This window comes from Cygnus olor, chromosome Z (assembly GCF_009769625.2).
Source record: "Cygnus olor isolate bCygOlo1 chromosome Z, bCygOlo1.pri.v2, whole genome shotgun sequence".
In the NCBI taxonomy this organism is placed as follows: domain Eukaryota; kingdom Metazoa; phylum Chordata; class Aves; order Anseriformes; family Anatidae; genus Cygnus; species Cygnus olor.
Genome location: NC_049198.1, coordinates 38298475 through 38321819, shown reverse-complemented (window position 1 = coordinate 38321819; position 23345 = coordinate 38298475). Strand labels below are relative to the sequence as shown.

At 41.7% G+C, this 23345-nt stretch overlaps 1 protein-coding gene across 1 annotated transcript in view; it reads left to right on the top strand.

The window, feature by feature from the left end:
- Positions 1-20716, top strand: part of TMC1 (transmembrane channel like 1) — a 62134-nt gene extending 41418 nt beyond the window's left edge. The window contains exons 12-20 of the mRNA XM_040541178.1: positions 218-397; positions 658-810; positions 2246-2374; positions 13183-13250; positions 14717-14956; positions 15504-15629; positions 19026-19104; positions 19201-19336; positions 20277-20716. Of these exons, the coding sequence (XP_040397112.1) occupies positions 218-397; positions 658-810; positions 2246-2374; positions 13183-13250; positions 14717-14956; positions 15504-15629; positions 19026-19104; positions 19201-19336; positions 20277-20545 (1380 nt within the window). The 3' untranslated portion in view covers positions 20546-20716. The remainder of the gene's footprint in view (positions 1-217; positions 398-657; positions 811-2245; positions 2375-13182; positions 13251-14716; positions 14957-15503; positions 15630-19025; positions 19105-19200; positions 19337-20276) is intronic.
- Positions 20717-23345: the final 2629 nt, after the last annotated feature.

Here is a 23345-nt window from a genome sequence, read left to right as displayed (position 1 = left end):
AAAGAAAAAAAAAATCCAAAGTATCTATTTACAGGAGAATACAAATAAGTTTTCACCTCATTGTTTCTTTGCAAAAACACCTTGTGACTCCCAGAGTGGGTTTTGCTTTTCATTAAATCAAATACCAAATAACAAGTAGCAATAGAAACGCACTTGTCATCAAAATCAATCTTGCCTCTAACATCTCACTGTAAATTTTTTTTTTCTTTCCCCCTAGGTGAACATGGTCATGTCACTTTTAGGAATGTTCTGTCCAACTTTATTTGATGTAATAAGTTCTCTGGAAAACTACCACCCTCGAATAGCTCTAAGATGGCAGCTGGGACGCATCTTTGCTCTTTTTCTTGGCAATCTCTACACTTTCATTATTGCCCTAATGGATGAAATCAATCTCAAGGCAAGCTATTTACCTCCCTTCACTATTTTTAACATGTTGATACATGGTAAGGATATATATTTCCAACCATGTCATAGATATGTCAGGGAAAGATGGGAAAGTCTTGGAGTGGAAAAGAAAAGGTTGAGTATTGGTAATATAAGCTCATGTTTATTTTATTTTATATTTTATTTTATTTTATTTTACTTTATTATTTTATTTTATTTATTTTATTATTTTATTTTATTTTATTTTAATCCCCTATTTATTTATTTATTTAGTTGGAGGAAGAGAAGATTGTCAAGTATAACATGACAATATGGGAAGCCAGTCTATACAATGGCACTATTCCAGAAAATTCAACTGCTCCTCCAATACAGGTGGACCCTGCAGATGTCCCCAGGGGCCCATGTTGGGAAACAATGGTGGGCCAGGTAACGTAACTTATTTGAGTTCATATTTGAAAATAGATCATAGTGTGTTACAAGATATAATACGAAACCCCTCTTTATTTCTGCTGACATTAAGGTGGGAGAGCATGAGAAAATGCAGATGTGGGACAAGATAATGAAGGATTTTTATTTTTATTTTTTATTTTTTTCCCAAGCTACAAAGCTTAGAAAACACTATTTTAATTTCTTTGAATCCTCTCTAGTAGGGAGGTCCCCCTGCTGGTACCTGACACAATTCAAAGCATTCCTCTTTTTTTTTTTTTTTTTTTTCCTCACGGTTCATCTTCCTCTCCTCATCTGTCTTGTAAAGCCTGTTTAGCAACTATGAGAAGTTGGATTGGTCACAACAATTAATAAAAGTAATAATTCTGAATAAATTTTTAATCAAGCAAAGATCAGTTTTTCACAATGACAGGTATATTGCAAAGATAAGTAGCTCAACCAAAAAAAAAAGAAAAAAGTATATAATCAGCTCTTGCTAGCAGTGTGCATTTGAGAAACCATCTTTATCTTTAACCAAGTAACATCATGCAAAAGAACATCAGTAGTTTAACAGTAAATCTGATCAGTCATTTTATTTGATTCAGTTGAACATTCATAGCTACTGACATTCATATAATATGACGCTTCCAAAGAATTTCCCAGCATTCCCTTTTCCTCTGTTTGATCATACCTTATTGTTATTGTTTTGTCCACGAGATTAAATCCACCATTGAATCACAGCTTTTGCTATTGTTCCATCATTCTGACAGTTTCAGTACCTGTTTGTCTCCACTCCTGACTGGATAAGTGACCAGCAGGTGATGGACAAGAAAAAACAGACCTTTTCTTTTTTTTTTTTTTTTTTTTTTCCCACTGATGCTGAATGATAAGCTAAGAACACCAAGAGCTCATCACTGTGCTAATTTTCTCCATAATTTGAAATCAGAGAGAATAATAAGACTTTTGGGCAGATGGGGTAAGGCCTGGTACAGCAGGCTTTAGTGGGACTGACGGGACTTACTGAAACAAAAGTAAAAGAACAAGGATTTTGGGATTTTAGGAATTTCTTTTTTTTCTTTCCATATTCAGTGGGAATTGGTGCTCATTTAGGAAGAAAGCCAAAAGAGGGGGTTGAGATATCAATGTGGAGTTCTGCTATAGTGGCAGTCTTAGCTGGAAACCTTTCCCAGACTAATCGTACCCTGAAAGTCTCATCTGCTATGAACATAAATAAAAGCAGCAGGTATCTCTAACAAATGAGGGGCAGTTTTCCTCCTGGCATTTCTCAGAATCAGTGAATCAGGAGGAGCTGAGAATTTTTACCAAGTTGTAGCAGGATAAGAACATCCTAGTGTAGGATATATCCTTCATCAATATTGTAACTATAACTTGCTTAAATATATTCTCAAAAAAAATAATAATATTGCTTTAACAGGAATTTGTGCGGCTGACAGTCTCTGACACGATGACAACTTATATCACAATTCTAATTGGTGATTTCTTGAGAGCTGTCTTTGTTAGGTTTTTCAATTACTGCTGGTGCTGGGACTTGGAGTATGGATTTGTAAGTATACGATTTGCTATTTTAAATGTTTTTGTCAGATCATCACTTCATGTTTTTGTAGTAAATCACATTTTTCTTTTAATCGTACAGAGGTTACAGTTGCCTAGGCATATCACCTTCAAAATTCCTGAACAATATTTTGCTTGTTTGTCTCAGAATTTGGTTTTGTCTTAATATTTGCCTTATTCTTCAGGCTTCAGTAACCTTTGAAAACATGTTTTTATTAATTTGATTGTGTAAGTAAGTATAATAATAATATAAATATATATATAAAATATAATAATAATAATAATAATAATAATAATAATAATAATAATAATGTGTACTAAATAAGTGATGCACAATGCAATTGCTCACCACCCGTTGACCGATGCCCAGCCTATCCCCGAGCAGCCGGCTCCCCCCCAACCCCAGCTAGCCACCCCTATCTATTGTTCAGCATGACGTCAGATGGTATGGAATACCCCTTTGGCCAGTTTGGGTCAGCTGTCCTGGGTCTGCCCCCTCCCAGCTCCTGCTGCATCCCTAGCCTGCTCGCTAGCAGGACAGAGCGAGAAACTGAAAAGTCCTTGGCTTGGTGTAAGCACTGCTCTACAACAATTAAAACATCAGCATGTTATCAGCGCTCTTCTCATCCTAATCCAAAACATAGCACCCTACCAGCTACTAGGAGGAAAATTAACTCTGTCCTAACTGAAACCAGGACACATAGAATCATAGAATCACAGAATATCCCGAGTTGGAAGGGGCCCATAAGGATCATCAAGTCCAACTCCTGGCACTGCACAGGTCTGCCCAAAAGTTTAGACCATGTGACTAAGTGCACAGTCCAATCTCTTCTTAAATTCAGACAGGCCATATATATATGTATTTCTGTTGTAGCATTGTCATTTCTGTTGGCTGGCTCCTGTGAAACTTCAGCCTGTATAGGAAGGTTCAGTTTCTCCCTGTTAATTCTCCTGTGTATATCTAACAGGACTGGGGTAGGACTGGAGACAGATATTACAAGCCAGCCAGTTTGTGAAGAACCAAGACACAACCCTTGCAATAACAATATCAAATGCAAGGATTTGAATACAGTATGCACAGAGAACCAGCACAGTTTGTGGAACAGTGTATTTTCGTATACTTAAATGGCATCTGGAACTTCATCACATTTTCATACTTGTCACAGCTATTTTAATAATTGAGAATGAATATGGGGAATACATGAATTGCTGTAGCCAGTACTATGTCTTACTACTGTCTTACAGTTCAGACCTCATATTTTCCAAAGATGTTAAAGTGATATCCTGGAACTTTTCCCTATTAGGATTTTCAGGATGAAAGAGTATGAATGAATGCAAGTCTGAAAGCTATTCTGAGGACTACAGGATAGACTCGTTACCTAGGATGATCACTACCTGTCACTAGTTTCCCAGGGCTCCATTTTAGGACCAGTCTTCTTCAATGTTTTCATAATGATTTGGTTGTTGGACTTGAAGGTTTTTTGAGCAAGTTCGTGGATGATACCAAATTGGGTGGAGCTGCTGACTCTGTCAAGGGTGGTGAGGCCTTGGGGAGAGATCTGGACAAATTAGAGAGCTGAGCAATCACCAACAATATGAAGTTCAACAAGAGCAAGTGCTGGATTCTGCACCTGGGAAGGGGCAACCCTGGCTATAAGTACAGACTGGGGCATGAGAGGCTGGAGATTAGCCCTGTAGAAAGGGATCTGGGGGTTTTGTTTGGCAGCAAGTTGAACATGAGCCAGTGTGCCTTGGCATCTAGGAGTGTGCCTTGGCATCTTGGCAACCATATCCTGGAGTGCATCAAGCACGGCATTGCTAGTCGGTCGAGGTAAGTGATTTGCTCTGCTCTGCACTGGTGCAGCCTCACCTCAAGTACAGTGTGCAGTTCTGGGCACCACAGTACGGGAGATATAAAACTGTTAGAGAGTGTCCAAAGGAAGGCAACAAAGATAGTGGAGGGTCTGGAGGGCAAGACGTATGAGGAGTAGCTGAAGTCACTTGGTTTATTCATCCTGCAGAAGAGAAGACTGAGGGGAGGCCTCATCACAGTCTACAGCTTCCTCATGAGGAGAGTGGAGGGGCAGGCGCTTATCTCTTCTCTCAGGTGACCAGTGATACAACAGGAGGAAATGTCTCGAAGCTGTTATGGCTGTTCAGTCTGGATATCAGGAAAAAGTTTTTCACTGAGAGGAAAAAGTTTTTTCACTGAGAGGATGGCCAGGTGCTGGAACAGGCTCCCCAGGGCAGTGGTCACAGCACCGAACCTGCCAGAGTTCAAGAAGCGTTTGGACAATGCTCTCAGACACATGGTCTGATTTTTTGGGTGGTCCTTTGGGGACCCAATTGGACTCGATGATCCTTGTGGGTCCCTTCCAACTATCCAGGAAGGATATTCTATGATTTTATGATTCTGTGATCTGGCTTCTATTTGGTCTTCCTGAAGCTTTTTCTGCCATTTACTGTGAATCATCTGCTCTTTATGCAGGGACTTTTTTGTCACAAGAGCTGCCCTAGTGCTGTTTGAAGTGACCTTGGGTATCCAGAACAGCTGGGTGGTGCTGCTGGATTTAACAAAGTTTGTTAAATTCCTGCAGTCTTCCACTGCTGGGAGCCATGTAGCACATTGTAGGACAGCTTGAATTGAGAGTGCCAGTTGCCAACTGGAGACACATAGAATCATAGAATGGCACAGGTTGGAAGGGACCTTAAAGATCATCTAGTTCCAATTCCCCCTGTCATTGGTAGAGATGCCACCCACTAGACCAGGTTGACCATGGCCTCATCTAACTTGGTCTTGAACAGTGCCAGGAATGGGGCTTCCTCAGCTTCTCTGGGCAACCTATTCCAGAGCTTCAATGCCCTCACAGTGAAGAATTCCCTTCTAACCTCTAATCTAAATATCCCTTCTTTTAGTTTAAAACCATGCCCCCTTGTCCTGTCATTATCTGAGTGAGCAAAGAGTTGCTCTCCATTTTTTTTGTAAGCTCCCTTTAGGTACTGAAAAGCCGCAGTGAGGTTACCCCAGACCCTTCTCTTCTTCAGGCTGAACAGCCTGCTCTGTCTCAGCCTTTCTTTGTAGGAGAGGTGCTCCAGCCCCTTGATCATCTTCATGGCCCTCCTCTGGACCCGTTGTTCCACATCCTTCTTTTGGTGGGGGCCCCAGATCTGGATGCAGCACTCCAAGTGGGGCCTCTCAAGGGCAGAGCAGAAGGGGATAATCACCTCCCTCGACCTGCTGGCCACTCCTATTTTGATGCAGCCCAGGATGAAGTTGGCCTTCTGGGCTGCAAGCGTGCACTTCTGGCTCATGCTGAGCTTTTTCTCCACCAGAACCCCCAAGTCCTCCTCTGCAGAGCTGCTCTCATTGAGTTCTTCATAGAATCACAGAATGGCCTGGATTGAAAAGGACCTTAAAGAACATCAAGTTTCAACCCCCCTGCTCTGGGCAGGGTTGCCAACCACTAGAACAGGCTGCCCAGAGCCACATCTAGCCCGGTCTTGAATGCCTCCAGGGGTGGGGCATCCGCAACGTCTCTGGGCAACCTGTTCCTGTGCCTCACCACCCTCTGAGTGGAAATCTTCCTTCTAATATCTCACCTAAATCTCCTGGTTTGAAACCATTCCCCCTTGTCCTATCACTATCAACACATATAATCAGGCATTCCCCCTCCTGTTTATACGCTCCCTTCAAGTACTGGAAGGCTGCAATGAGGTCTCCCCGGAGCCTTCTCTTCTCCAAGCTACACAAGCCCAGTTCCCTCAACCTTTCAGCGCAGGAGAGGTGCTCCAGCCTTCTGATCATCTTAGTGGCCCTCCTCTGGACCCATTCCAAGAACTTCACATCCTTCTTGTGCTGGAGGCCCCAGGCCTGCATGCAGTATTCCAGGTGGGGCCTCACAAGAGCAGAATAGAGGGGGACAATCACATCCCTCTCCCTGCTGGCCACTCCTTTTTTAATGCAGCCCAGGACACAGTTGGCCTTCCAGGCTACAAGCACGCATTGCTGGCTCATGTCCAGCTTTTCATCCATCGGGACCCCCAAGTCCTTCTTCGCAGGGCTGCTCTCAAGTTCTTATTCTCCCAGTCTAAATAAATACCTGGGATTGCCTGGGATTACCTTGCACTTGGCCTTGTTAATGTCATTTGGTTCTCATGGGCCCACTTCTCCAGCCTGTCCAGGTCCCCCTGGATGGCATCCCTTCCCACTATTGTATTGACTGCACTGCTCAGCTTGGTGTCATCTGCAAACTTGCTGAGGGTGCACTTGATTCCGTAGTCTATGTCATTGATAAAGATGTTGAAGAGCATTGGTCCCAAGACCGACCAAACCATCTTCTACCACTCTGTACTCCTGTCTGGGATTGCCCAGCCCAGGTGCAGCACCTTGCACTTAGACTTGTTGAACCTCATTAGGTTCACGTGGGATTGCATTCCTATACTCTTGCCAGGCCATGAGTCCCTGCTTCCACTAACTGTGTATTTCCCTCTTGCACCTCAGTTTGACCAGCAGGTCCTTGCTCAGCCATCCCAGTTGTCTGCCCTCCCTGCCCGCTTTTTTACACAGGGTGATAGAGAGCTCTTGGGCTCTAAGAAAAACATCCTAAAAGAGTTGTCAGCTCTGTTCAGCTCCTTTGTCCCTAAGGACAGTGTTCCAGGGGATCTCATCTTCTAGGTCTTTAAATAGTTTGAATTTTGCTCTTTGGAAGTTCAGCATCCTGACTTTGCTCTTTGCCAGGCCCATATTCCTCAAGATCACAAACTCAACCAGCGTTTGGTCACTGCAGCCCAGATTGCCTGCAATCTTGACCTCTTTAATGAACTCTTCAGTGCTGATGAGCACCAGGTCAAGTAACGCTTCTCCTCTGGTTTGTCTAATACCTGGACAAGTAATTTATCCTCAACCTACTCTAGGAATCTCCTGGATTGCTTACAGCCTGCTGTGTAGTTTTCCCAGCAGACATCCAGGTGAAAGAAGTCATAATATCATTAGGACTGGAAAAGACCTCTAAGATATCTGGTCCAACCATCACCATACCACCAATGTCACCCACTAAAACATGTCCCTAAGCACCAAGTCCAACCTTTCCTTAAACACCCCAAGGGACGGTGACTCCACGACTTCCCTGGGAAACCTGTTTCAATGCCTGACCACTCTTTCTGAGAAGAAATATCTCCTAATTTCCAACCTTAACCTCTCCTGGAGCAAGGCCATTCACTCTAGTCCCATCACTAGTTTTTTGTGAGAAGAGGCCGACCCCCAGCTCCTCACACCTTCCTTTCAGGTAGTTCTAGAGAGCAATAAGGTCTCCCCTATGCCTCCACTTCTCCAGACTAAACAACCCCAGTTCCCTCAGCTACCCCTCATAGGACTTGTGTTTCAGGCCTTAACCAGCTTCATAGCCCTGCTCTGGGTAAGTTCCAGGGCCTCGATGTCCGTCTTGTACTGAGGAGCCCAAAGCTGAATGCAGTACTCGAGGTGCAGCCTCACCAAAGCTGAGTACAGGGGGATGATCACCTCCCAAGTCCTGCTGGCTACACTATTCCTGATACAAGCCAGGATGCCATTAGCCTTCTTGGTCACCTGGGCACACTGCTGGCTCATGTACAGGTGAGCATCAACCAACACCCCCAGATCCTTTTTCTCTGCACAGCTTTCCAGCCACTCTACCCCAAACCTGTAGTGCTGCATGGGGTTGTTGCGGTCAAAGTGCAGGACCCGGCACTTAGCCATGTTGAACCTCATCCCATTGGCCTCTGCCCATTCACCCAACCTGTCCAGGTCCATCTGCAGGGCCTTCCTACTCTCTAGCAGACTGACACTTCCTCCCAACTTGGGGATCCCAAATGCTACGCTGTCTGGAGAGCTCTTCTCCCAACAGAGCCAACAGTTTGAAAAACTCATCCAGCTGGGCACACTTGCACCCATGACACCCACCTGTACCTTCAGGCCCTGGGCTTTCAGAGACTGGAGTTCCCTGGAACTGAGGGTTTGGGATGCTCTTTTGATCCTCAGGAGGTCTGTTTGGGTGTAGGCATCTGCCCGGGGAGGTTGCTGCCCCCCCCGCCTGGGTTTCAGCCTCAGACCAGCAGGCTTGGTGGGTGGACACCATTTCTGTTTCAGTAGGAGGCCTTTCCTCTGCTGATCCCAGGACACAAAATGAACGGTCCTGCTCACCATCCCTGCATGCTCTGCTGGGCCAACGAGTGCACCATCCCCTGACTGCCCGCCCTGGTCGCTGCACTCCAAAGTCATGCTCCCCAGGAGCTGCCTTTCTGTGACAGAGGATGGGTGCTTCTGGCTCTGCCTGAGCCTTGTCAGCCACTCTCATGAGGGCTGCTGGGTCCTGGCGGCTCTCTTGAGTGACCTTGAAGCAGAAAACCCCCTGCACGCTGTGATCCCCCACTTCACAGCAGAATGAGTCTGCCCTGGATCTGATCTCCTTAGTGAGGCAATCATTCTGCCATTAACACTTCAGACTTTTTTGTTTTTGTTTGTTAGGGAAGTTAAAAGGGTATAACACAGTTATTTAATCAATAGAACAAGGCTGATACAAGAAAGCCTTAATTAAGTGACTGGACTGAAGAGCTGTACAGATACCATCCTTCCTTCTAGTCACCCATCCATCCATACGGCCTAGGGGAGCCTGCCCCAGAAAAGGGGCCCTCAGCCCCACCAACCGTCCTTCTTCTTCCACATGAGGGCATCTTCCAGGCCACTCCCAACACAGCTGTCTTTGGGCACGCATGGGCCACTTCATCACAGAGGCTTGCTGAGGTCACAGTGGCCACCACTGCCCCGCCTTTGCTACGGGCCCTATAGAACAGGAACCCTGCAGGTGGCCCACCATTCGCTGAGCTTCTAGGCCCTCTGACAGCCAGTTTGTGTGGCAGCAAGAAGACCAGAGGCAGGAAGGCAAGCAGCAGCCCTCCTCGATGTGAGAGGACAGCAATGCAGTCCAAGGAAGCACCGAGAAGGAAGGCACCTAACAAGACAGAGATGTGTCATGGGCAGAGGGATAGCACCTGTGGCACAACAGACACCAGTGCTCAGGGGACCTCTGGCGCCCAGCCCACAGACACTTACAAGCGGTACCATTGGCACCGCAACTACGCAGGGAACAGGCTGCCCCCTCAGCCATACAGCGACAGGGGGCCTAGGCCTTTCCATTAGTGCAGTGGTGGCATGGGGTGAAGGCAGGAGCATCAGGCAGACAGCCGTGTGGAGCAGAGGTGTGCCCATAATCTGGAACACAGTGTGGGACCCAGCCATGGCCCTAAAACAGATAGCAGCATCGAATCCATGCATGGAAATCATCCAGACAATGGCATGGGACCTAGGGGTGGAACTGGATGACTCCGTGGTTCGGCACTCTGGCCTGAAAGCATTCCGGATGAAAGGCATCCTGTTTGGCCAGTCCTGGGCAAGGACTGGCTTATCCTTCTGCCTAACACCATGGAGCCCATGGAGCGGGATCCACCAGATGTGGAGGAACTGATGGAAGTGGATCCACCTCCACCAGATCAGACCTGCAACTACCGTGGCATGTCTTTGCTCTGTGCCATCAGAGCGCACCAACAGTGTTGCAGGAGTGCCTGGAGAGCTCCCTACTCGTCGCTCAGGCTCCATCCCAAACATTAGCCTGGAGCCGCCAAACAGCATGAACATCCTGCAGGCTTATCTGCAACGTCTCCCAGCAATAAAGAACTCTGTTGCCGATTCTCAGGGGTTGCGTGAATGCTTCTTTTCCATCCCCCAGCCCTTGTGCGAGAGGTGGCATCCCTTCTGCACAGAACCTTGAAGAGCACAAGAAAGGACCCAGCTTCCTTCAGGCTGCTGTTCTGGGGTGACAGGAGGAGTCCCTGAGGGCCACCATGCACCTTTAGCATTTGTGAAAATAGACTGAGGGGTGAAAATAGTAGTGTGTAAGCGATTATAGGTGGCTAATTTCTTATATCAGGAATGAGTTTCTATATTTGAGTAATTGGTAACGACAGACATGGAGAAGGCTGAGGTACTCAAAAACTTCCACGCCTCCATCTGCGCTGGTAGACGAGCTTCCCAAGTCCTTCATTTCCCTGAACCCATAGATGGAGGCTGGGGGATCAAAGTCCCACCCACTGTAAGTGAAGAGCAGATTCGACACCACCTGACGAATCTAAACAGGTACAAGTCCATGGGACCTGATGACATGAATCCCAGGGTCCTGAGGGAACTGGCTGATGTAGTTGCCAAGCCTATCTCCATCAGAGTTGAAAAGTCCTGGCATTCAGGCGATGTCCCTGGTGAGTGGAAAAATGGAAACATGATGCCCCTACTCTTCAACAATTAAAACAAAGAATTAAACAAAGAGCACTACTCTACTCAACAATTAAAACAATTAGGAGATATTTCTTCTCAGAAAGAGTGGTCAGGCATTGGAACAGGTTGCCCAGGGAATTGGTCGAGTCACCATCTCTGGGGTTGTTCAAGGAAAGGTTGGACCTGGTGTGTAGGGACATGGCTGGGAGATGAGTAGTTAGAAAGCTGCCTGGCAGAGAAGGACCTGGGAGTATTGGTTGATAGTTGGCTGAATATGAGCCAGCAGTGTGCTCAGGTGGCCAAGAAGGCCAACAGCATCCTGGCTTTCGTAAGAAACAGTGTGGCCAGCAGGGCTAGGGAAGTGATTGTCCCCCTGTACTCGGCTCTGGCGAGGCTGCACGTCGAGTACTGTGTTCAGTTTTGGGCCCCTCGCTACAAGAAGAACATTGAGGTGCTCGAGAGAGTCCAGAGAAGGGCAACGAAGCTGGTGAGGGGTCTGGAGGACAAGTCTTGTGAGGAGCGGCTGAGGGAGCTGGGGTTGTTCAGCCTGGAGAAGAGAAGGCTCAGGGGCGACCTTATCGCACTCTACAGGTACCTTAAAGGAGGCTGTAGAGAGATGGGGGTTGGTCTATTCTCCCACATGCCTGGAGACAGGATGAGGGGGAATGGGCTAAAGTTGCTCCAGGGGAGGTTTAGTTTGGATATTAGGAAGAACTTCTTTACTGAAAGGGTTGTTAGGCATTGGAATAGGCTGTCCAGGGAAGTGGTTGAGTCACCATCCCTGGAGGTCTTTAAAAGATGTTTAGATGTAGTCCTTAGTGATATGGTTTAGTGGAGGACTTGTTAGTGTTACGTCAGAGGTTGGACTAGATGATCTTGGAGGTCTCTTCCAATCTAGATGATTCTGTGATTCTGTGGTTCTGTGATGGTTTAGTGAGTGACATTGGTAGTAGGGTGATGGTTGGACCAGATGATCTTGAAGGTCTTTTCCAATCTTATTTTTTCTATGATTCTATGTTTCTATACAGAGTAAAGAATGTACAGAGAAGTATTAAGTAGTGAGTGTGAACCTTACAGCCCATATACAAGGGTTTAACCACTGTTAAGAGAAGCCATGGACTGATTGGTCAGCAGTGAGGGGACACCTTATTTCCATGCTATATTACTGTTCTCAAAGTGCCAATGACACATTTGCTAGTAGTGTATGATGGACATATTGTTGTACAGAAAAAGTGCTACTAGTACCTCAAGGAAAGGGTGTGAAGATATATAAGGAATCAGAATCAGTGCTACAGCCTAGAAACTGTGCTGATTTGCATGCAAAACAAAAATAAATAAAAGAAAGGAAATTGATCTTACAGAACTATTTGTGCCAATTTTCCAAACTCTTTACACCATTAGAGCTTATAATGAACAAGGAATCTTCCAATGAGCCATACCCAGATTTTATATATTATTGATAGTCTTTAATTTGAAAGATCATCTTGAGCTTTCCTTCATTTTCTGCAAAGACAGCTTATCTGATGGATACCATTGCTGCTGTAGAAATCACTTAACTGTTAATAAAACAGTGAAACTTTTATTTGGCATTATGTAAGAATGGTTCTAAAGAGCTCCCCTTATTCAACTGTTTTTCAAGTTGAATACGATTTAATCTTACTTTATTAATAATTGGTAATTAATACTTAGTTGAAGGTCTATTTAATATTTCCTTGCATAGAAGACAATTCATAAGTACACACAACATAAATATAGCAATTTGTTGTAAACATACATGCAGATATCCGTATATGCATGTATATATATACATACATATATATATATACATAAAACTAGGCAGAAAGAGTGTAGAAGCTCCAAATATCCCAACATATTATAATTTGTAATTGTGACTTTAATTTGTTAGTTTTAACAGAATATCTTTGTTTTGATTCAGACTCAGGGAAATAGTTGTTTTTGTATCTCAAGCCCATTACTCCACATGTCAGTTGTCCCTGTAATTAATACCTGGATCATCATTCATGATCTTTTTGACCACCCACTATGGTGAATCATGCAGGTCACCAGCTATGTTGTAGTATAACTCTTTCTTCCAAGACAGTTTATTAAGCAAAAGATTGTGACAATGGAAAACTCAATGGATAATATGTTTGAATAATAAATTTTAATGTAAACCAAAATTTTGGAGCCAGTATCTTACCAGAAATGTTTATTCTGGTGCATATGCACACAAACCTGCCTACAAAATAACGTGTGCATTTCAGTCATTGCTCAAATTCAGTGTTCTCAGTAAAATTCTGCAACCAGTATTAAAGTCTATCTGTTGGCCTCGAGTCTTATTTATTAATTTCATGATTCATTGATAATATGCAACAAGAGCCTTTACAATACAATACCATTATTCTGCTGCTGTTGGAAGTGACAATTTTAATCTAGCATAAGTCATCTTAAAACCTTTTGTGCAAGTCTAATGAACGAATTTGTTTTATTTCTTTCAGCCATCATATTCAGAGTTTGATATAAGTGGGAATGTGCTGGGACTGATCTTTAACCAAGGCATGATCTGGTAGGTGTGGCAAAGTGTGTCTCTTGTGTCAGCATTCTCCACAGGACTGCAGGATTTATCAGCATCTGTGAAATGAGGATCCTGTCTCATTGTTTTAGTCTGATGACAGTGTGAAGCAATATATATCAGATGCTGGTACAGTGGAATCAGTGGAACAATTTCTAAGCTGTTTCTGAGCTAAAATCATGGGACCAGATGCATCAGATTTCGCAGATCTGAAACAGAATGAAAAGAGTTTCAGTTGCAGCTGGTGAGTTGGCACTGCCACAGAACTAGAAAGGATGAGACGTACGTATATGTGCATTTGTTTTCTGAGAGGAGAGAGAGAGTACACTTACAAAGGCTCTTTCTTTATTTGTTCTCACAAAGTGACTGAAATGCAGTTCATTTGCAAGTCTTCTCCATATTGATAACCTATTGGCAAGAATTTGTCTACCATGTTTTTTAAGTTATACATACAAATTTTGGCAATATCCATAAATTACCTAGAGTTTGAACTTGCTGAAATTGCAGAGTATTTTACAACTGATTTCTGTGTGTTTAAGAAATAAGGCCATTAGGTCTCTGCCTTCAAAGACCACCAATCCTTTGCCATCTCTTTTAATTGAAGATATGTGGAAAGAGGAAGAAGAGATATTAATATCATATACTCTGACATGACATCTCTATACTTACAGGAATGTTTCCAACCACATAGATTTTTTTTTCCTATTCTATAAAGAGAAAAAGAGTCACCCAAAAGCAAGGTGACTCAGCCCTGATCAGTTGAACAATGATAAAGGAAAAAGCAGATTCCTGCTATCTGTACCATTTGGACAGGCAGTTAAAAATAACTGCTCTTCAGTCATCATGGCACAGGAAACATGGTCAGATAAAAATAAAATGGTCCCAACTGCTTCTGTGTCATAACCATGCAACTGTAGAAAATAAGGAAAAAAATATGACATTTAGCAGAATCAATAAGTTCATTGGAATAAGGCAGTAAATAACCATAGTAACAGAAGTAAAATAAATGTCAATTTAGCAAAAATATTCTTCCTAAAATGATACTAATATGCTAAGAAAAATAATAAAGAATAATCTAGATTATTTCAGTAACACCTAGATTTTGGGTTACTTTTTTTTTTTTTTCTCTCTCTTTTTTTTTTTTTTAATGAAACACATGACAGATGCTTCATGAGTAACATTTCATTAAGTGATTATCTCATTCACAGAGAAGGAGAATTTTGGAGCTTTGAAACAAAGAGTACATATGGAGAATTCTTTCTATATGCCTCCAGTTCTTCTTAAAGCAAGAAGAGGCAACACCAGTAAAAAAAAAAAAAAAAAAAAAAAAAGAATAAACAAGATTTTAAGAAAAACAGTGCACACAGTGATGTTGCAAAGCATATCAGAGTGGGAAATAGGTATCATATTTAGGCAGAAGTCCTACTACAAAGTGTTTGTTTGTTTATTTGTTTTTCTAGGATGGGGTCTTTTTACGCTCCATGTCTACCAGCAATTAATGTGTTCCGCCTCCACACTTCAATGTACCTGCAGTGCTGGGCAGTGATGTGTTGCAATGTCCCCCAGGAGAGGGTCTTCAAAGCTTCCAGATCAAACAACTTCTACATGGCCATGTTGCTTTTCATTCTCTTTCTCTCCACGCTGCCCGCTGTGTACACCATAGTCTCCATCCCACCATCTTTTGACTGCGGTCCTTTCAGGTATTTTACATTTTACATCCACCTATTGTTAATACCACATCAAATCACAGTGAATTATCCAGTAATGAAAAGGATTTTCCTTTATAACTATTAGCACCTGATAGGCTGAGTGTTTAATTATGTGACATTTCTCATTATGGATAATCATTGAAGTTGGAATCCTATAAATCTGGTTAATTATTTTAAAAAGTATTTTAATTTTCTGAATTGTAGAACAGAAAACCTTTTCTTTTGATTAGCTGTGATGTAAACATTTGTTACTACTTTTCTAAATCAGAAATTATTCTTAAAGAGTATATCAGTGCTTTATTATGCCTCTACAGCCTGTTGAGATTAAAATGTTGGTGTCTATTTTTCTCCTTAAAATACATAAATCCTGTTTTAACTAAAGTTAGTTTCAGAGTTTTATGTTTTAAATAATGCTAACGTATTTTTTTGACTTTTTCCCTGGTTTGGTGTGATGTTATTAACTTACATATTCATAATACTGAATTGGCATTGCTAAAATATTTGGATATGATATATTGTCACATTTTCTGTTTAACAGTGGGAAAACTAGAATGTTTGAAGTCATATCAGAAACTCTGGAGCATGACTTCCCTTCTTGGTTTGGGAAGGTATTTGGCTATGCCTCTAACCCTGGACTTATCCTACCTTTTATATTACTGATGGTGTACGTATAGAATATTAACTGAAAACTTAATCCTTAATGAAAGGTCTGATCAGTTTCTTTCCTTCTGAATCTTTACTGCCTGAATATCTAATTAAATATGGTATTGATTCCCCCATGGTGAGGGACTTTAAGAATTTAGATCTTTTAGTTGAACATAATTAATGTGTCTCTGCACAAAAGGTGATCTCTCTTTTGTTCAGCTGTTTTCAGCTTTTTTTTTTTTTCTTTTTACATTTTTTTGCTCTTGCTACCATAATGACAAAACTATTTAAATGCAAAAGTCTATGGGATCTGATGTTGTTGTGACCTTGATCAGCTTGTTCAGTAGACAGAACAACATGTCATAAATCCTTAGCAAGTTCAATAGAAAACTCACAGAACAGTGACTGCCATGAAGCAGAGCTATTTCTCATTAACTTTCAGTGAGTCTGATCTTGAGTGCCTGTGCCTTTCCTTGATGTACCTTATGTTGTCGGGACTAGAGGGAGAGAGGGTGCTAGAAATGTACTATGGAGATGTTCCAGTCTCAACTGCCTAAAATCACCTGGAGTCTTATTCTTTCTTATGGAACAGGGCTAGTAGGGATTTTTCATAAGTCACTTAAAGAATAATGACCCCTGAATAGTCTTTCTCAAAAACCATATTGAGTCCTTCTTCATAAAGACATTTTAAACTACTGTTCATGTATATCACAATTTTTGCATACTGCTGCACTAAAAGCTAATTCTAGATAGAAATGAGCTGGGATTTAACCCTGTATTGTAGAATTGCCAAGAAATATAGAGAAGATTACAGAATATAATGGAAATTGCAAAGTACTTTATGTGAGCAAAATGAAATTCTGAGATGAAATTTTACCAAGATTCACTTAACATTTTGTTCCATTTAGCCATTAGCTAGAAAAACAAAAAGACTGGAATGTCCTCTGAAATATGTGGTTACCTTCTACTTATTTTTTTCTGAGCAGGATTCCTATACTGCAAAGATCCAAGACAAAAATACCAAAATATAAATGAGAAAGAAAAAAAAAAAAAGGAAAATACAAGGCAAAATCTGGCAAAGCAGAGTCAACAGCAAATGAAGATTAATTACTTACTGATTACTTTAATAAAGGGTTTCATATCAGAATTTCTCTAATTAAATCATGAGAGTAAAAAATGCTAATTTCATAGAGTTATCACAAAAATAATGCAATATATTGAAAAGTGTAACCAAATTTAGAACAAAAATTAAAACTTATGGTTTTGGCTATTTTCCTAGAAGTATTTGACTTTGCCTATTCATAGAATCATAGAATCATAGAATATCCTGGGTTGGAAGGGACCCATAAGGATCATCGAGTCCAACTCCTGGCACCACACAGGTCTACCCAAAATTTTAGACCATGTGAGTAAGTTCACAGTCCAAACGTTCCTTAAACTCCACCAGGCTTGCTGCAGTGACTACCTCCCTGGGGAGCCTGTTACTGTGTGCAACCACCCTCTCAGTGAAGAACCTCTTCCTGATATCCAGCCTCAACCTCCCCTGCCTCAGCTTGACACCATTCCCGCGGGTCTTATCACTGGTGATTAAAGAGAATAGGTCGGCGCCTGCCCCTCCACTCCCCCTCGTGACGAGGCTGTAGACCACGATGAGGTCTCCCCTCAGCCTCCCCTTTTCCAGGCTGAACAGGCCCAGTGACCTCAGCCGCTCCTTGTCCGTCTTCCCCTCTAGGCCCATCACCATCTTTGTAGCCCTCCTCTGGACACACTCCAACAGTTTAATGTCCTTTTTGCATTGTGGTGCCCAGAACTGCACACAGTACTTGAAGTGAGGCCGCACCAGTGCAGAGTAGAGCGGGACAATCACTTCCCTCAACCGACTAGCGATGCTGTGCTTGATGCATCCCAGGATACGGTTGGCCCTCCTGGCTGCCAGGGCACACTGCTGGCTCATATTCAACTTGCTATCAACCACAACCCCCAGACTCCTCTCTGCGGGGCTGCTCTCCAGCGTCTCGTTGCCCAGTCTGTACGTATAGCCAGGGTTGCCCCATCCCAGCTGCAGAACCCAGCACTTGCTCTTATTAAACTTCATGCAGTTGGTGATTGCCCAGCTCTCCAGTCTGTCCAGATCTCTCCGCAAGGCTTTTTCACCCTCAGGAGAGTCAACAGCTCCTCCTAGTTTGGTGTCGTCGGCAAATTTGCTCAAATCACCTTCTAGTCCTACATTCAAATTGTCTTTGAAAACATTGAAGAGGACTGGCCCTAAAATGGAGCCTTGGGGGACCCCACTAGTGACCATCTGCCAGCCTGGTGTGGCCCCATTTACCAAAACCCTTTAAGCCCTGCCCGTCAGCCAATTGCTCACCCATCGGATGATGTTTTTGTTTAGCTGTATGATGGACATTCTGTCCAGTAGGATCCTATGGGAAACCGTGTCAAAAACTTTGCTGAAGTCCAAAAAGGTCACATCAGCTGGTTTCTGTTTCCCTTGACTGATTAGATGGGTGATCTTATCATAAAAGGAAATCAAATTTGTTAGGCAGGACCTACCCCTCGTGAACCCACATTGGCTGGGACCAATGACTGCATTGTCCCCCAGGTGCGCCTCAGTAACTTCAAGGATCATCTTCTCCATAATTTTACCAGGCACTGACGTGAGACTGACAGGCCTGTAATTTCTAGGGTCTTCTTTCTTGCCATTCTTGAAAATTGGGACAACATTTGCCAGCTTCCAGTCTACTGGGACCTCACCAGATTCCCAAGACAGCTGAAAAATAATTGAGAGAGGTCCCGCGATGATGTCAGCCAGCTCTTTAAGCACCCTGGGATGAATCCCATCCGGACCCATGGACTTGTATGGATCCAGGTGGAGCAGCAAATCCCGCACACGTTCAGGGTCATTTGGGAGTTTATCATTCCCACCATCATGGTCCTCCAGCTCAGGGCATCCTGGATCCCGAAGCCCATCATCAGCATTGGAGGCGGCTGCAAAGAAAGCATTAAATGTCTCTGCTTTGCCTATGTCTTTGTCTGTGAATTTTGTATTACTTCAAAAGATTTTATAAATATAGTTTACTAATTTTTAAAGTATGTCATACTAGTTAATTAACTTTTATAAGCTATTCAGTGAAGCACCCATCATAGCAATGCACACATAGCTTAATTGAGCATCTTCCTTAGCTACCATAAGAGTGAATGTAGAGTATAAAAGACAGAATAATTTATTTCTGTTCCTCCCCACACACATACCTTGAAATAAGTACCTTCTTCTTACTCTGAGGAAACACGTTATCCACTCACTGTCAAAATACAAGGAAAAATACAGATTTGATATTAGCACAGTTGTAGTTATTGCTATAGGAAATCTTTAAATCATTATCTAACAAGATGCATTCTTTTTCTTGAAATTTAGGCTGAGTATTTATTATCTCAATGCTACATCCAAATCCTACAAGGAAGCTAACTTGGAACTTAAAAAGAAGCTACAAAGTGTAAGGAATAAAGAATTGTTGAATTTTGGCTTTACTAATTATTAGAGAAGACATTCAGGTTACTGAAAGATGCCTTCTCTATTTCCCCACCATTAGCAAGCAGAAGAAAATAAAAGAAGAAATAAACAAAAGGCACAAAAATCAAATGAACAAGAGGAAAATCCATTTGAGACAAAACCTCCACAGACAAAGCAAAAAGGAAGCAAGCAAGATGAATCTACTCCAAATCAAGGTAAGGACAGTTTTGAATTTCTCAAGATGAGAAATACTTGTATTCCATACCAGTGTTGTTCACTGTCTTGTCTGCTTCCTTTGCCATTATTTCTTGAAAGACGTTCACAATAATGAATGACAAGTATTAGCCTAATATCCAGTCCATTTTTCTTCCTTTGGCTAATTTCAGAAATGCTGTAACATCACTCCACAACAGGCAACACCTTTTACCAAAGTAATAAAACTAGTAGAACGTGTCACAACCTTCTCTGAATGTCAGTGATCCCTCTTATCCAATAAAAAATCATTAAAAAAAAAAATGCATCCTGCTGATATTTCTTTCAGTCTGATACTTCTTTCATCCTGGACAGCTGAGGACAGCATATGCGTTCTGTGCCAAGGTTCAGTGGCAGAAGGTGTAGTGAGAGGGCACTGTGGTAATAACCCTCATCAGAAAGCCTAAGTTGGTCAGGCAGGTTTCAATTGGCCTATAAGGATTTTACAGACTGTTTCCTCCCCTCTGAATATTACTAGTCTTTCCCAATCGTGCATGCCATACAATCAGTATAGATTAAGCCTAGCAGAGAAATGCAGATTAGGGATGACGATCTGTGGAAGAGCCACATGGAAGGCATGTCTACAGCCTCAAAACCTGTCTGTTTTATTTTGGAACTGCTGACCTTCATCACCATTTGTAGATGATATCTTCTTGCCAGTGAATTTAGCTACTTGGGAAATACTTCTACTTCCGTTTGTTGGGACCTTTCAGAAAGAACTGGAGAGAAAATATGGTGCAAGGATCATGAAGTCGCATTGTTCCTTATTTCAGACTGTTGGTGTGGTGGCTCCCAGACCTTCCATCATATGCTGGAGTGGACAAGGTGCTTCAGCCTTTCCCTCATAGAGAATTTCTGTTCTGCGTTTTCATTCTTTAACTATGTTCTCCTAATACATTTCAGATAACAAGCAAGGACAGAGTGGCAATGAAGCAAAGAAAATGGGTCAGCTACAGGAAGCAAGTTCCTCTCAGACACTCCAGAATCCAGGCTCTGCCCCAAATGGCCACCATCCCATGCAGAACAGAGGAGGAAACCTTCTTCCCCCACCCATTGCTGTGACACGGCCACCAGGACCTTGGGGGTTTTCAACACCAGGCTATTCACCTGGACACCCACACTTTCCAGGGGCCCAGCCAGGAATGCCCAGGGGCCCACCCCACTACAGATAAGGAGGCTGTCCATAATTCTCCTTTGTGTTTTGTGATATAGTGAAGAACACCGAGGAAGGCAAGAGTGGTGTTGCCCCAAACAAACTCCTTAAAGTGCAGAACTCCATTGTGTTCATTATAAATCTTTATCTGCATAAAAGTTTCTATGAGAAAATATTACTTCTGTCTGCTTGTGTTATCTGCGTCTCTAGGTTACTATACTTAAGGATATTTACTGGGAGACATTTGTTAGAAGAATGAAAATTATTTTGTATTTAGTTGCTTATTTTCTTAAAAGCTTGAAAGTGTGTGCTTAACAGCTTTTCCTTTTCCTCAGAAGTGTTCACTGAAAACATAAATTCTTATAGTGTATTGGAGTCAGTTGTATTTAAAAACTGCATATAGCTTGTCTTCTGCAGGTGAGATAAGTTTTTCCAAAGAGTTCAGGTTGTACATGGCAAAACTGGGATTTCTTCAAAAGATGGATGATTACCTCTAAAGTCTTTGGGAAAGTATTTTAAAGGTAAAAGAAAAGCAATATTTTGCTTGTTGCTATGAAGAAAATTTAACTGCTATTACAGTAGTGCTTTTAGTCAATACAACAATAATGAATTTTACCATATTCAGAAGGACTAAAAATAAATAAATAAAAAATAATAACCAAAGTGGTGAAGATATTTCTTATGCAAAAAGTGAATTTGAGGAATAGAGGTAATAATGTTATGCAATATTTTTGCCTAAACACTCACCAGGATTTGTTATTGCACAGAGTTACCTGTTACTGCAGAAGAACATGTGCTATATAATCTGCTCTGTGGTTTTATTGGTGTCATTTTGTATTGAACTCTATAGAGTTCAGGATGGAACAGATCCTTTGTACGATAGGTCTAGTGGACACACAGAATAAATACAGGTCCATGTGCTGTTGTTACTAATTCCAATGAGACAGCTATATTTTTATATTCATTGTCCAGAAATTGTGACTTGATATTTATTTTAAGACTCACAAGATGAATAACAACAAAGCACCAACAGACTGTCTTACAAAAAAGAAATGTAATTCCATTGGTGGCCTTCTATATAATATGTGTCCATTTTGAACAGTAGAAAAAAATAATCATCTCAGTATACGACAAGTCTGTGATGTCACAAAAATAAATAATTAAAAGTCCATGTAATCGGATTATGGGACCTATTGAAAAAAGTTTATTTTAAATCAGTATAAGCTGTGTATCCCTATAAAATACAGTCATCCAGATGCAATTTCCAGCTCAAGCAGTCTTTAAATCAGTTGCCAAATACTAGGAGGATATACCAAGGGAAAGTTAACTTTATACTAGACTCTTGTACTGCTTCCAAAAGCATCTGCTATCAGCTGGAGATAAGATATTAGATCAACCAGACCTTTAGCCAGTACCAGCACTATTGCTCTGCATATGAATACAAAGTACTGCTAGCCAAATCAAGAGAACTACAACTACAAGAGAAGGTCTTGTAGCAACTACAAGAGAAGGTCTTTCTTAGCAAACAGACTGGAAGTGCATTGCTACTAAATGAATGGACAAATGGGTTAAGATTGGATCCTAAGACATGTCTGCATCTGTGGTGCAGTGGGTCTTGTAATGTAAATTAGACAAAGTGCAGCTAAGAGCAGTGCAAATCATTTCATCTTTTGAAGATGAGGTTTGATAAGATAGGTTGAAAAAGTACAGTGATTCAAACTGTTTTTAAGTGGAATATTAAAATATTTTTTCCAATATGTCTAACATTTAAACTGAGTGTATTTTTAGCCTAGAAACATATAAGATTGTGAGTAGTTTCATCAAAGTCAAACTACAACCCAGTGCTCCAGGACTGTGCCTCATCCATGGTTTTAAGACACATATTTCCCTACAAACTGGGAAATGTCTGTAATGAGACACTGATTAGCTTAGAGAGTTTTTGTTAACATCAACAGACATTTCATAAGAAAATACTGGATATTGCTTAGAAAAAAAGAGACGCTAGCATAAATCAAGACCATGGATTGCATCCTGCTTTGTAGAATGTGTGAAGAAATTAATTTTAAAGGTGCTTTGTGGCCTGGTGATCCGTCAAGAGGATAAAAGATAAAACTAAGTTTTTCAAAGTTGCTGGAATAAATTACAGTGGCAAACTGGTTATGATGAAGTCTGGTTCCATGAAACATAGGGAGAGGTTTATTCCACATACACTGGCCTTAATAAGGATTCCTAGTTCTTTTAGGAGTCAAAATTTTCTTTGGGCATTAAAGGCTTAATCAGTATTAGTTGGCTTGGTATTTTATTCTGCAGAATTATTTTGTATCATGAATGGGAAAGAAACACAGACAAGAATCTAACAGTTGAAATTATTCTGAAAACCTTTCTGTTAGACCTGTATGCTGTATTGATTTTCAACAATAAATGTCTTCTCGGAATGCACATGTATAGGCAGCAATTAGCGTGTGATAGCTCTAACATATATAACGATAACACGGATAGATGTTGCTCATGTCTTGTAATCAGCATCAGATGGCTGTGAATGAAAACAAAATATTTATTCTTATTCATTGGTACTTCCAAGTAAAGGCCTTTCTGTGCTTTATGAAGCTGTGCTTTTAGAGCTTTCTAGATTTTTTTTCTGTTTAATTGCCTACCATATTATTAATAAAATAAAATGGATATAGGAGACAAGATCTTATATTACATGTTGCAATCTCCAAAACTAAACCTACCTTTAAGAAAACATGCTGTTTACTCCATAAAAGTAATTTCAAAATAGTTACAAGGATTTTGTGTGATCAGATTTAGTCATATTTCCT